A 13619-nucleotide genomic window follows, 5' to 3' on the forward strand; every position below is an offset into this window, starting at 1 on the left:
CAGATTCTCAACGGATAAAATTTACAAGCCTCAAGACAACACGACTGTTTGAAAGTTAACTGCACTTCTGTACCTACATTTTCACATAAAAAGTAAGCAGGAAATAAGAGATAGATTACAAATTAAGTTGACCTTTTTCAGTTTAGCCTTTGCATTGAATCCTTAATTTTTTTTTGTTAGATTTCACTAACTTACTAGTAATTTGCTAGTTGTAGCAGTTTACGAAATTATTTAAGTTCACGCGTCAACGCTACACATAAAGAAATGACCAAAAACCATTATTTCTTTTGAAGAGAAGAGATATAGACATACCTGGGAAATTGAGAAAGGGGACAATTGATAGTTATGTCATAAATTTTGGAAAATAGGATCTTATTATAACTGTATAGTATTATTTCGTTACACCTAATGCTTTATAACCCCGTTGCCGTAACGAGTGCACGCAGCGCCGTGACTGTCATTACGAATCCGTACGGTTGCTTATTTATTTATGTCTTACGCAAGTGTATTCAATTTACGATACTTTTTTACATAGCCGACGACGTACATTCATACCAAATGTATCTGTTACAAGAATCACATTGACATTTTAATATGAATTATTTAAAATTATACCACAATCTGGTTAGCTTATAAAAATAGCGTAGTAAGTTTTTATTTATTTTAATTCAAAATGCTACGTGAATCAAACAAAAGGTGAAAAAAACTTTATATGGTTAGCCTAAGTACCTTATCTCGTATTATCTCTTTTAGTTAAAACTAGCTAGGCGACACCTCATATTTGGTTTATTATGTTTGGATAGAATATATAATTGTGTAATCTATTTTCTATTTTCATACTACACCAATATTAACTAAATTTTTGTTCGGAATGTTCAAAGTTACAGTTTTAGGAAGGTTTAAATTCTTGTGTTCTCTAGATTTATTCACGACCACATCGTTAATAGCAAATAAATCAAGCTTAAATAAGCATGAGCACTAAATTGTTGCACGCTTTTAATGGATCCGAGAAGCGGAAAGTTTTAAATTTAGACATACTGACTTGGTAGAGTAGTATTTGACATACTTACATACAAGTTTGTATCAAGAATAAATTAGAAAAAGAAGATATTTTGTGTTTTTTCCTTACGATTCGATTAAATGGGAAAAAACAAGAATTCAAAATAGCTCATAAAACCTCTGAGAAAATAAAAATACAATTATATAGGTACTTCACACTTCTAAATCAATTAAACAGTTTACCCTGCAGACGAATACAATTTAATAGATGAACATAATACAAAAATATTTACATTCCTACAAATTATACCTACAAGTGATATATTCATGTATTTATCAGGAAAATTTTCAGAAGATATTTGACCCACCGCGTAAGAGACAGTTCTTTGGTCTACGAAGCACCAGTGGAACTTGTGACCATCTAAAAACCTTTGAATATGTTTAAATACAATCTATAAGTTGCAATTACAATTACTATATAGGTAATGTTTCTTTCTACATATACTTATATATAAAAACTATTAAGTAAAACAAGTTAAGCAAGATTCTTTTGTTGTTAAAAGCGATTGAGGTCAGTGAACCTCACAGTTGTTCTGAACTCTCATAATTGCAATTATAGTTAAAAGTTTTTAGTTCTCAGGTCATTATTAATTCATTAATAAGTTAGTGTAGTAATATGACAATCTTAATAGAAATCAAAAAGAAACTTACAAGTAAATTAAGTTTGTGTGTTAGGTTGCTTGGAAACATTACATAAATATTAAAAATGAATTAAAAGTTTTAAAGTCCATTCATAACTTTGTCAATTACGTGTTTCCAAGCTTTTTTAATTGGTCGATAACTCAAAACTATCTACATCCTATATATAAATATTTTAAATTTATTATTCAATTATTTCAATTTATGGCGTATGCGCGTACGAGTATAAGCTTTACGGCTCCTTTATTTGAATTTAAAACAGTTAAATTGAAACAATCAGTTGGGTAGAGTAAATAAAATAATTATGGTTTATTTCCGAAAGCTTGAAACTAAATTAAACATAATTTTTGGGATACATACTACCTCGAAGTTTGTTTAATACGATCACATGTTCTGGATGAAAATCACAATTTCATAACCGTACTACCGGTTTATAAAATTATCACATCCTTATTGGCAACAACTTTAATTTCTATTTATATAAATTATTCTTTTGTGATTATCTTAGGTAAGACATAATAATATCCGTAGAATTATTGAAATTAAATGAAAAATTTACGAAAACTAAATTATTAAATATTTCTTTAAAATTAATAAAAAGTACAAATTACTCATCATTAATAATTCAAAGTGTATTGTTAAGCGAGGTGAGCTTATTGTAATCATTTTATCTATTGTATTCGTTCGTGGTTGACTAACTTCTCACGCGCGTTGTATAATTACTCTTTTCTAGTTCATTAACCTATTTTTATCATATTTGTCAAGACTTCTTATTTAATAAAAATATTTTGCACAAATACTATATTTCCTTATCCAAAGCCTAAACTTTGCTTTTATTTCATATTATAAAATCTTCAGTCATTCTCTCTCTCTCTCTCTCTCTCTGCGCATCCTTTCCTCACTCCTGAGGGTCCTCTTGACCATCTCGCGAAGGGTGGTTCTCCATTCTGTGCGGTTCTCGGCGCTGTGGATGGCATTATGTATGCTGGAGTCGAGTGCGGTGCATAACTGGTCAGTCCAGCGCATAGGGCTGTAGACAGTATTATTCTTTGGTTTTGTTAATTCCGATACGTGCACGTTAAAATATTATACATAAAATGGTGTTGCAATATTCACGGTTTAAAATAACAATTACAATGAAATGACGAATAGCAATACCATAATGATCACGAAAAACGTTTGCGGATTCATCGTTAACACGCGTCGACAATAGAAAAGAGCACAAGGCCCGTCACCGCTTGTCCGACTTGTAATTGCATAACTAGGCGACAAACATAAAGGGAACTTTGATGTACCGTGACTCAATAAAGCAACGCGTGTCTGTAACATTACTGAACCATATAGACCGGATTAGTGGCCAGACCGATAAGTACAAAGCCAACTGTTCGTTTCTATTGTGATACATTTTAAGGTATAGGAATACTCATCTAAAGTAAGATGCAACAAATAAAAAAAATAAAGTTATTATTCTATTTTTTGTATTATATAACATAGTAGTACAAAGTAGCATAAGTTATTCCAAGATTTTTCTTGCTGTGTCGAGCATTTCACAGCAAAATCAAGTTCTCCTGATATGAGACATAAAACTTTACGTGAAATTAAGATATTTTCTGATAATATTTATGACTTTAAGATTTATTTATATTAATATAAAATTTTATCTACAAATAGAATTATTTATCTACAATGTCAGTTTAGTTTAACCTAGTTTCGTGAAGCGCCAGAAAATCAGACGCAATTCGCTGTCCGTTTTCGAGATAAATTGTAGTCACATTAAGTATACGGTGCGTACAGATTGATGCGCTCGGTCTGCTCCAAGTCGAACCGGTATCAGTCGCAGTTAGCCTGTAATTACCTTATTTATAGCTCATTGAATCCAGTGTGAAGCAGATCTGTGCAGACACATTTTTTTATTAACGTTTAATTTTATTACCGCACCATTTATAAGCATCGTGTAAAAGGTTAAGTATCCATTAGTCGTCGTAACTATAGCTATTTGGTATTTTTGCTATATTTTTTTGTAGTTAGTTAATTTGTTAAAAGTAATATAATTTAAGAATTGATTTAATTAATATATTTAAAAGCATTTTGCTGTTACAATTTTATTTAATGTAATGCTAATCTTACAAATTTATATTCTACATTTATGGACTAAGTTTAAAATATACAAACTTTTCTAAAAAGCACGTAAGATGTTCTTACGATTGCTGTTTTAGAGGTAGAATAGTACCAACAGGGAAACAGAAAAGCTGGTTAGTTGGGAAATAGAACCTCGAAATAACAAATTTATATTCGATTGTCAGACGCCTGACTATGAAGATATTTATAAATTGCATAGACATCCTTGTGAAAATGGCACTGACATATTTCCACCTCACGACATTCTTGGCAAAAAGTTCTGGCATGGTGCCTTCCTGATGTAATTTTATACCAAAAGTAAGTACTTAGTAAGGTAAGTAACGTACAATACCCTAGGCTAGTCCCTTGCGGCATTCTTCGTGTCCAGAAGTGTGATGAACCGGACTATATAATTTAATCGACTATACCATTGGCATAATTTGGATAAATTTGACTAAAATTAATCAAAACATTCAAAATAATTTTTGTCTAACCGGGGTTGAAAAAGTCTTGCATTGAAAAAAATTGTTAATCACTTTATCACTGTCCAGCGACACGAATAAACAAATATCACATAACTTTTTGGCCTTTTACCAATTCACAAAAAGGTATTACTTGTAAAACCCAGGATTTACCGATTTTCTTGCCTTTAAAGGAAGTTATTTAGTTTACTGAATATTATCTCTAGAATCTTTATAGATTGTTAATGGTAATATATAACAATATATACGAATTTAACAGTGGTAAATTCCGCAACAACAATATTTGTTGGTGCACACAGGAAATAACACGACCATAGAGAAGACAGGCATGAAGAGACAATTTCGCGTTTCATCTGATGAGTTTGGTGCCGGAGGCCTAATTTTAGTCTACGTTCTTTTCCCACCCTTTTTTAATTAGGGAAGGATGGTAAAGGGAAGTGGATTTGGCGGAAGAGAGGACGCATAGGAAGGGGAAATATCTTCTTTCTATGCGTCTCCCTCTCCGTTGATTAAAGGTAGGTACCACATTTGCATTTGCAGATGTCTATGGGCAATGGTCGTCTCGCTATTCCGGCGAATTCAGGTGGCCGCTTGTTTCTTTGCCACCTTTTGATATAACAAAAAAATAATGGTATTTTTTAGTATAGTCAAAAAAAGACAAAAGTTGTTAATAAATTTTATTTGATAGATGTTTCGCCTTCTTTGATTTTAGCTTGGAATATTTTAAAGGAGGTTTCATATGTGTGAGGTAATTTGTTTTCATAATTGCGTCATCTATTTTGTCGTTTATATAAAAATGTTGATACATAATAAATAAGTCACGTTGTTCACTTAAATATCAAATATTGAAGGACTACAATACTACAATCAACATTTTTAATCCATTTTCTTCAAGAATTAAATTTAATAGACACGTTTTAAACTTAAATCAAAAATTTTATCAATTTCACAAACTGATTGGAACAGTCTATAAAAAACTATGTGTAAATAAGTTCGTCTAATGATGATATCAAGACATATCGATGGCATGACATTTTAGATACGACTTAAAATCCAGTACAACTTACAAACAAGTACTTACATCAAGTAAATTCTGTTCTAATTACAGCTCCAGGGTATAGCTCAAGGAACACGTGAGAGTCAATATACCGATAGTGCCACTGTGGGGTCTTACTACAGACACACATACATAAATATTGTCCCATCGTTTTCATTCTCTTGAAGAAAAAAACTATTGTTATTATCTATTTATTCTTATTATTATTAAATATATAACTCGTACAAACACATATATACCATTGTTTTCCTGTAAAATCATTTGGTACGATTTAATTAATAATATGTCTAAGATAATGTTCATTGTGACAGATATTATAATTGCATTTATTAAATATATAAATCTTTAGTTAAATAATTGAGCTACCACACTCTTTACTATTAATTATTTCATAAAAATAATTTATGAGTTTTTTTCATTAAATAGCCATCTACTATCGTTCTTATTCTACATTATTTTACTGAAAGTTCATACAGGGCGTAACAATTTTTATTTGAGTAGTCACTGTTTGCCTTGAGGTGGCATTTACAGTTTCACCGGGCTTGAGATGGCCGGGCCAGATGGCACTTAGCCTAAACCTCGTTTTAAGAGTGACTAGTCTCGAGGGCTCCCTCAGGAGTCTCGGCTCGGGCTGTTACTTCAAGTACGTTTCAACTGTCGATGTAGCTACTTGTATAAAACAAGTATTGCCATCTTTCTCACTTTCTTGGAAAGAAAAGGGATAACAATATTTTAATATACATGTGTGCATGCAATGTAAACCAACAGTTGCTAAAATGTTATATTAAAGTCAATAAGTAACAAAGGAATTGCGAATTCGCAATAATACCGTTTTTACTTCGGTGCGTGCTGATAATTAGTTAAATGTCTTCATTTTCGACGTTTTCAATGGACGGACTAATTGAATATGACCTGGTAACATTTTCAATAGCGACAACAGTAATCTGTTAAAAAAAATGTCATTAATTGGAATCCCAACGGCCTTTACATCTTTTTTTGTTTCGTAAAAACATACGGAGATATATTATTAGCGGCTACTACTGAAGAAATACGTTAATAAAGTAATTAATAACTTTTAAAAGGTAACAATAAATTTTACTTTTCTTTTTTCAATTTCAGCGAAATATAGGCAGTAATAGAGATCGTAAATCTGATGACTGTCATTACCGGTAAAATACCACAACCTTACAGAAGTGATAAAGTCACTTAAGGTTTCGTTTTTCTTCTTCATCATCTCAATTGTAATAATTTTTTCACACTTTTTTAGTGTGAAAAGGATAGATGTTACATATGGATTTGACAGGCTAAGGTATAGGTAAGATTATTATCCATACTCTCTGTAGCTGTATCTCGATAGTTTTGTATTGTAACGAAGAAAACTTTATTTTTAATCTTATGTTTAATTGCAATTTAATTCTAAATCAATAATAAATAAATTAGTCTGCAAATCATAAAACTGGAAGTCCTTAGATAACAATATACGACGTTAAGAATTCAATTATATACATCATTATATATTATTTGAATTTATGTATTATAAACTGATAGAAATCAAGTTTATAAACCAGTCGATTAATCATTACAAAGTTGCATGAAAATAACCTAGAGTTATGTTAGGAATATGGATGTCTTATATCTTAAATATTTAATTTATAGAGCGCCATCTTTTAAATCCATACTCATTGATTTGAAATTGAAGCAATCAAATTTTACGACCACAGTACAGGGAACTGATTAAATTGATCACAATATAGATGGCGCTGTTTTCATGTAGTAGTTTTTAGAAGAACGCGCGAAAACGCCTGTTATCTTCAAACAAGCAAAATTTAGTTTTCAATTATTATTAGCTTAATGTTAAAAAAATCTAAGATTGATTTTAAACCCATTAAATTTCTTCAGTTTCAGTTAAAACCACCTCGAAATTTGGACAAATATACATTACTTGGCTTACTTTGACAGTTTTAAATTTTGATTTCGTATGAAAATTCTTTGCAGTGAGAAGATACTTATTTTATTTGAAGAAAATATGATTCTGCTGCCGTGTCTAATCGTCTTTACGTTTAAAAAAAAATGTTTATTACTTAATAATTCCGTATTTGTCTAACTTTTCTATTCAACATTAAGTCAATGAAAATTTTTAGTGCTAATAACTATTTAATCAAATATATTCATACTTTTCGTAGACTACAGTACCTATTGGTTTCCAATTATCACTTGATATCAAGGTTACTTTTTAGCCCACTGACCGTGTGAATTCACCTCCAAGTTTTTGCTCCACTTTCGATGCGACTTTGCTAATTTTAGCGTATTTACGCGTTAGTAACAAGTTACTCCACGCTAGTATATTACGTTCATTGCTCTATCGAACATTACTCATGATATATATAACTATAAGTTTAATAACAAGTACACCCAGTCTAGAACCATTTTGGTACTTTTGACCAGGCGATACAATGATCAAAGCACATCTGAGGTTTTTTTGTTGTTTTATAATATTGTTCTGTGTCACTTATGCGTCATACTACAATATAATTATTACAAAATTCTTTATTAATTCGGTGCGGATGAAGTCGCGGTCAACTGCTAGTATATAATATATCTGATCTGGTAAATGTTGCATAATACTAAACACGCCCTTATTGATAAATCTATTATTATATTTACAACCATTATGTAAGTGGAACATTTCTACCGAAGCTTGACGGCCTAGTATACGTGACTATTCTTTGTTTATTTTCCTTGGCCGAGTATCACGTTGTAATGAATTTTTTCATCTGAATTCTTGGATTCTATGTATTTCTTATTTCCATTGCTGGTATCAAATTCCTAATTCGAAGTTATTAAGCTTGAAATGAAATTAAGAAATTGTATTACTATAAATTCTGCCTGTATTATAATTATTTTAAACGCGTACAATGGATAATATAACGTTTTTATTAAGATATTTTGACGCGAACTTACTATGCTATAAGAATTTGTTGTTTTCAAACAAAGGCACTGTATGCTTTAATTATTATCGACTAGCAGTCGCATGCGGCTCCGCTCGCACATAATAAAAAAAACTAAATTAGTAGCCTATGTGTTCTTTCAGACTATGTTCTCCATGTATGCCGAATTTCATCGATATCCGTTGAGTCCTTCTGAAGTAGTTAACATCCATCCAAACATTCGCATCTATCTATATATATAAAAGAAAGTCGTGTTAGTTACACCATTTATAACTCAAGAACGGCTGAATCGATTTGACTGAAAATTGGTGGGCAGGTAGCTTAGAACCAGGAAACGGACATAGGATAATTTTTACCCCGTTTTCTATTTTTATTCCGCGCGGACGGAATCGCGGGTAAAAGGTAGTTTATAATATTATTAAGATTTATATTTTTAATTAGATCGATCCAGTGGTATACAAAAAAATTTTTGCATTGTATTTGTTTTTATTGTACAACCATTATAATTACTTATATCATTAATATGTCGTAATAACGAAGTACATTAAGAGAGAAACCTCTGTTGGTCGTAAGTTAATTATTGTTACTAATAATGAAATCGCTCAATCAGACACAATATTTTGAAACAGTTCCTATTAAAAGTACAGTTATCATTTTTGTAAATAATAATGTAAATGTTTGAACAAAGATTTAATTTAATAGTACAAATTTGATGAGAATTTAAGAAACAAATGCAATATGAATAGATGATGAACATCACAATGGCTAAGTAGTCACTCACCAGATAAAATGTTATAGTGTTTAAAGGAATCCAAGTCTGTGAGATTATAAAGCAGTATAAGATTAGTATAAGGGTACAGAATTTAATATTTTACGTGGAATACTAATATATGTTATTCTAAAATAAGTTAATACGTCATTACTTCAATTGGTTCAAATACCAAACGTTTATGTAAGCTGTTTAATAGTCTCTTTCGTAAGTCATCCTACAGACAGCAGGTAAAAGTAGATTACTTAGTAATACAAGTTTCAAACTATATTATTAAACCCGCAACATAGCTAAGATAAAATTAACATAAACAAAGATATTATTATATCTAAACTTGGTAACAACTAATCACCTTTACAAAAACAATGCTATGTCTGGCTTTTTCTAAGAGTAGGATGACAATCTGTTTGGATACAAGTTCTTTAGCAGTGGACACTTATGTCACATCAAGTCACTTATTCACAAGCAATACACTGTAAAAACAGATGTTTATAATTTTTTTTTATATCTCTGAAACGTAATAAAAAGTATACTACTGGCCGGTATTCGAATGTCTGTACTATATACACAGACATTTGTTTAGATCTCTATAAGGTTTATTTTTGTTAAAATGTGACGTAAAATCTGCTCATTGTGTTCTATTCTTAGCACGATTATTGTCACTTTTAAGTAAACTAAAAGTGAAATGTCAAACAAAAAAATTTGAGCTAGCTTTGATTACATACATTTCGAATGCTTTTAAACTGAAATAAGCAGTCGTAAAATTGTTTTTCATAAAAAATAAAGAAATTGTAATTTAGAAGAAAATTATTCAGCCACATAATTTGTTTGATAATGATATGATTATTTTTATTTGGCATTACCATATTTAAAAAAAATCACAAAAACTTTCAGCTACTCCTAAAAAACGATAAAGTAGTAAATTGTAAAAAACATACGGTTCATGAAAAGACGTGAATTTTATTTAATCTCATGTTATATTTTACATAAATATAATGCCAAAGAAAAACTACAAACAATTTCTGAGAAGACCAAATTTCTGCCTGGATTATTGCACCTTTACTTTTGTAACATGACTGCGAACGTAATTTACAATACGACAGAGGTTTTTAAACTATTGTTAACATTTCATTATATTTAATAAAAAGTTATTGCTTTAAAAGTATTTAAGTAATAACATTACGTAACATATGAAAGAATAAACAGTTTTTATCATTTATTTTTATCAGTGTAAATCTGTATAATTATAACCTTTGCTGTATTTTAAAATTATAATGTTATATGAAAATACTATGTGAAATTATGTGTCTTTTTTAATTTAATTTGAAGTTAATAAATTAAGAAACAGTTGATTAAAAATAGAATGTCAAAAATAAGAAATTTAACATATACTTAATATTTTCAGCGTACAAGTCTCTTATCTAACATAAATAATGACCCAAATAGATAAAGGAGTAGAGTTTTGTTCTGTTTTTTTTAACTTATACGTCACAAAAGATTTGCGACGAACCATCAAACTAAGGTCCTCAATAACAATAAAATACACAAGTCACAAGGTTTCCTTTATTCTACGACTTTATTCAATTGACCAAACAATATCGAACTTTTAAATTAGTATAAATTGTCGTTTTTAGAGTTTAAGATCTTAACTAACTTATTAAGATAAAAGTAATAGAAAAATAATTAAATTTTTAAATAGAACACATCCGAATAGTAGCTTTTCTGCAGGCGCTAATATATGAGACATAAATCGAAGCAAAGAGTTAACGTTTACGAATAGGCGTATACTAAGAGATGGTGTAACAGAGTAATGTTTCATATAAATAGTGTGCGGTTTATTTTGATAGGCACAGTGTTAGTTCGGCTCCTGTCAGCGTCGCTGAAGAGGACGAAAGTGACCTACTGTGATAAAAACATAATGCGTGCTTTCCAAGTAAGTGCTATAAGTAACCATAAAAAAACATAACGAAGAACCTTTAATTGATAAGTTGCTGTCACATTCACTGTCGTTTAATGGTCAAGAAGGGTGGGCACCCTTAGTGTTCGATAAAATCCTTAGTGTACATTTGTTATATTAAATCTACAGTTAGGAACTTCTTAAGTTACCTATAAAGAACTCAGAGATGGCAGTAAGATTTAAGGTATAATTTGTAAAAAAAAAATTCAATATTATCTTTTGCCCGCGACTTCTTGCGCGGGGAATAAAAAAATCTAATCATAAATATAAACTATGTGACTCAGTAATGTAGCTTCCAAATATCAAAAGAATTTTCATACTCGGTATAGTAGATTTTAACTTTATTCGTAATTTACAAAAAAACACTAAAACACAAATCTTTCTCCTTTATATTAATATATTAATATTAAATTTGTATAGAAGTATAAATATATCAATATTTTTGAGAGTAAATAAATAGTTTATTAAACTTACCTTTAGTAACAAACAACATTTACATAAAGTTATGTACGTAATCAAATTATACACCAGCTTAGTTTTCCGGACTAATTTCATTGATATTACTAGTCCAACGACCTAATTTCTAACACAGTGTTATATAAATGAGATACTATTCTAAGTTGTGTTCGCAAAAGTATATGAATATTACGTTTATTGTGACTGTTTACAATTAAGGGTGTGTGAATATCGTTCGAATTGAAGTCGTTCGTTCTGAATTTTAATATTCTGTTCAACGGATTTATAAGTTTTTTTTTTTCGGATTGAAATATTCATCTTATCAAAATACTCATTTATTGCTTAATAACTAAACGTAACTACTCTTATGTTAAAGGTTTTAGTAGTGGTTGCGGCTTTTGTCGCTATAAACGCGGGCTACATTGGCTACGCTGATGCAGGGTATGGAGGGCTACAAGCATACTCTGATGGAGGATATCAAAGAGCGGAGGAAGGACATGCCGATTATTACGTAACTATTATATAATATGTTTTATTGAAGCACAAACTAATATTATGTATTAAATAGGGAGGCGTGGATGCTAACATAAGCAAACTATTTGTTTTACCATTGATAAGGGTAACTTATGAGCATATATAACAAGACACATTTTAATATTAGTAAACTAAGTTATCTTAATATATATTAAGAAATATGAGCTCAACATTTTTAGTTTCCTTGTACTGAAAAGTAAACCTGTTGTTTTTTTATATATGGGGATTATAATGGCGGAAAAATAAAGGGTTTTTTAATTTTCTACAAACTTCTAATCTCTTAATGCAGTTATAAAAATACTTTGATTGCTTTTATATGGTATTTGTTTAATAGATGTGTTGTCTCTAAATACTTCATACTGCTGTTTAAAAAATAAGCTATTTTTTAGACATATTACTTTTATGCGATAAGCGTTGAAGTCTTTTGGTTTTGTTTACAAATACCTTCGTACAAAAGATTTCAACGCAATAATGGATCGTTGAAGTCTTTTGTTGACAACACTGCATTAAAACAAGTTACTTAAGTAAGAAGACTCATTGATCTCAACATTTCTCAAAACAAAATGCAACTTTTAAAAACATGAAATTTATTGTTAATCTTTTTCTGGTTTCAGGCTTATCCCAAATATGCCTACGACTATTCCGTAAGTGATCCCCATACTGGAGATCACAAATCCCAGTGGGAGTCTCGCGATGGTGATGTTGTTAAAGGTGAGACAGAAAAAATTAATTAATTAAGAACGGCTTAACTCACGTGAGACAGAATAATAAAGCATTCCTCTTTTACATGTAATGCAATTCATGGGATAACATTTTATTTTTCAGGTGCATATACATTAGCCGAACCAGATGGCACCACTCGTATAGTGGAGTATACCGCTGACAAGCACAACGGATTCAATGCAGTCGTCAAGAGAATCGGACACGCTCAACACCCACAAGTCTACAACACCCACAATGATGGTGCTGGTTACTACGGATATCACTAGATGGCGCTATTACAAAATAAATGTTAGCCTCAATACAAATGGCGCTATACAAAAATCGACAAACTTCGCATAGGTAGCGCTAAATCGTTGCCAGCGATATACAATCAATTGATACTTATAATATGTAAATATTCCTGCTATCTAATACCTATTTATTCTTGTTAGCATGTAAGATTTCGACGGTAAAATTTTTACTGTTTGTATTTAAACCAAAACAAAATATATATTTTGTAAAAATTCCCCTGCTTTTTATTCTGATCAAATACTGTTGTATTACTAAATTGTTTCCTTATAAAATTCATCATCATTAAAAAGAAAGGCGATTAATTATGTTATATTTAATAATTAGGTATTAAATATTCATTGACGATCGTTTTTCAAATTCAAACAGCGTTAAAATTATTCAAACGGAACGAAACCAAGTGGCGAGGAAATTTAATTCAAGCGTTGTAACAAATAGTTTACAAAATGCCGCATTATTAATCTTGTCAACACTTAATACGTTTATTCTATTAAGAAAGTTTCCTTCGTCAAGACACAATGATTAATTCAACTGAGTGATTTATATATATTTTTTACAAAGCGTTAGAAAAGTATACTGTCATTGTTCC

At 30.3% G+C, this 13619-nt stretch overlaps 1 protein-coding gene across 1 annotated transcript; it reads left to right on the forward strand.

Annotated features, from left to right (window-relative positions):
- The first annotated feature begins 10908 nt into the window (after positions 1-10908).
- Positions 10909-13244, forward strand: LOC106716527 (cuticle protein 19). Its single transcript, XM_045678483.1, has 4 exons — positions 10909-11005; positions 11862-11996; positions 12634-12730; positions 12845-13244. The coding sequence occupies exons 1-4, from the start codon at positions 10991-10993 to the stop codon at positions 13006-13008; spliced, it is 411 nt and encodes a 136-aa protein (XP_045534439.1). The 5' UTR covers positions 10909-10990; the 3' UTR covers positions 13009-13244.
- Positions 13245-13619: the final 375 nt, after the last annotated feature.

The sequence above is a fragment of the Papilio machaon genome, chromosome 6 (assembly GCF_912999745.1).
Source record: "Papilio machaon chromosome 6, ilPapMach1.1, whole genome shotgun sequence".
NCBI lineage: Eukaryota > Metazoa > Arthropoda > Insecta > Lepidoptera > Papilionidae > Papilio > Papilio machaon.

Coding starts and splice junctions, on each gene's coding strand:
- LOC106716527 (XM_045678483.1), top strand. Junction 11,997..12,633: donor AAGGACATGCCGATTATTAC/GTAACTATTATA, acceptor TTCTGGTTTCAG/GCTTATCCCAAATATGCCTA. Junction 12,731..12,844: donor CGATGGTGATGTTGTTAAAG/GTGAGACAGAAA, acceptor TTTATTTTTCAG/GTGCATATACATTAGCCGAA.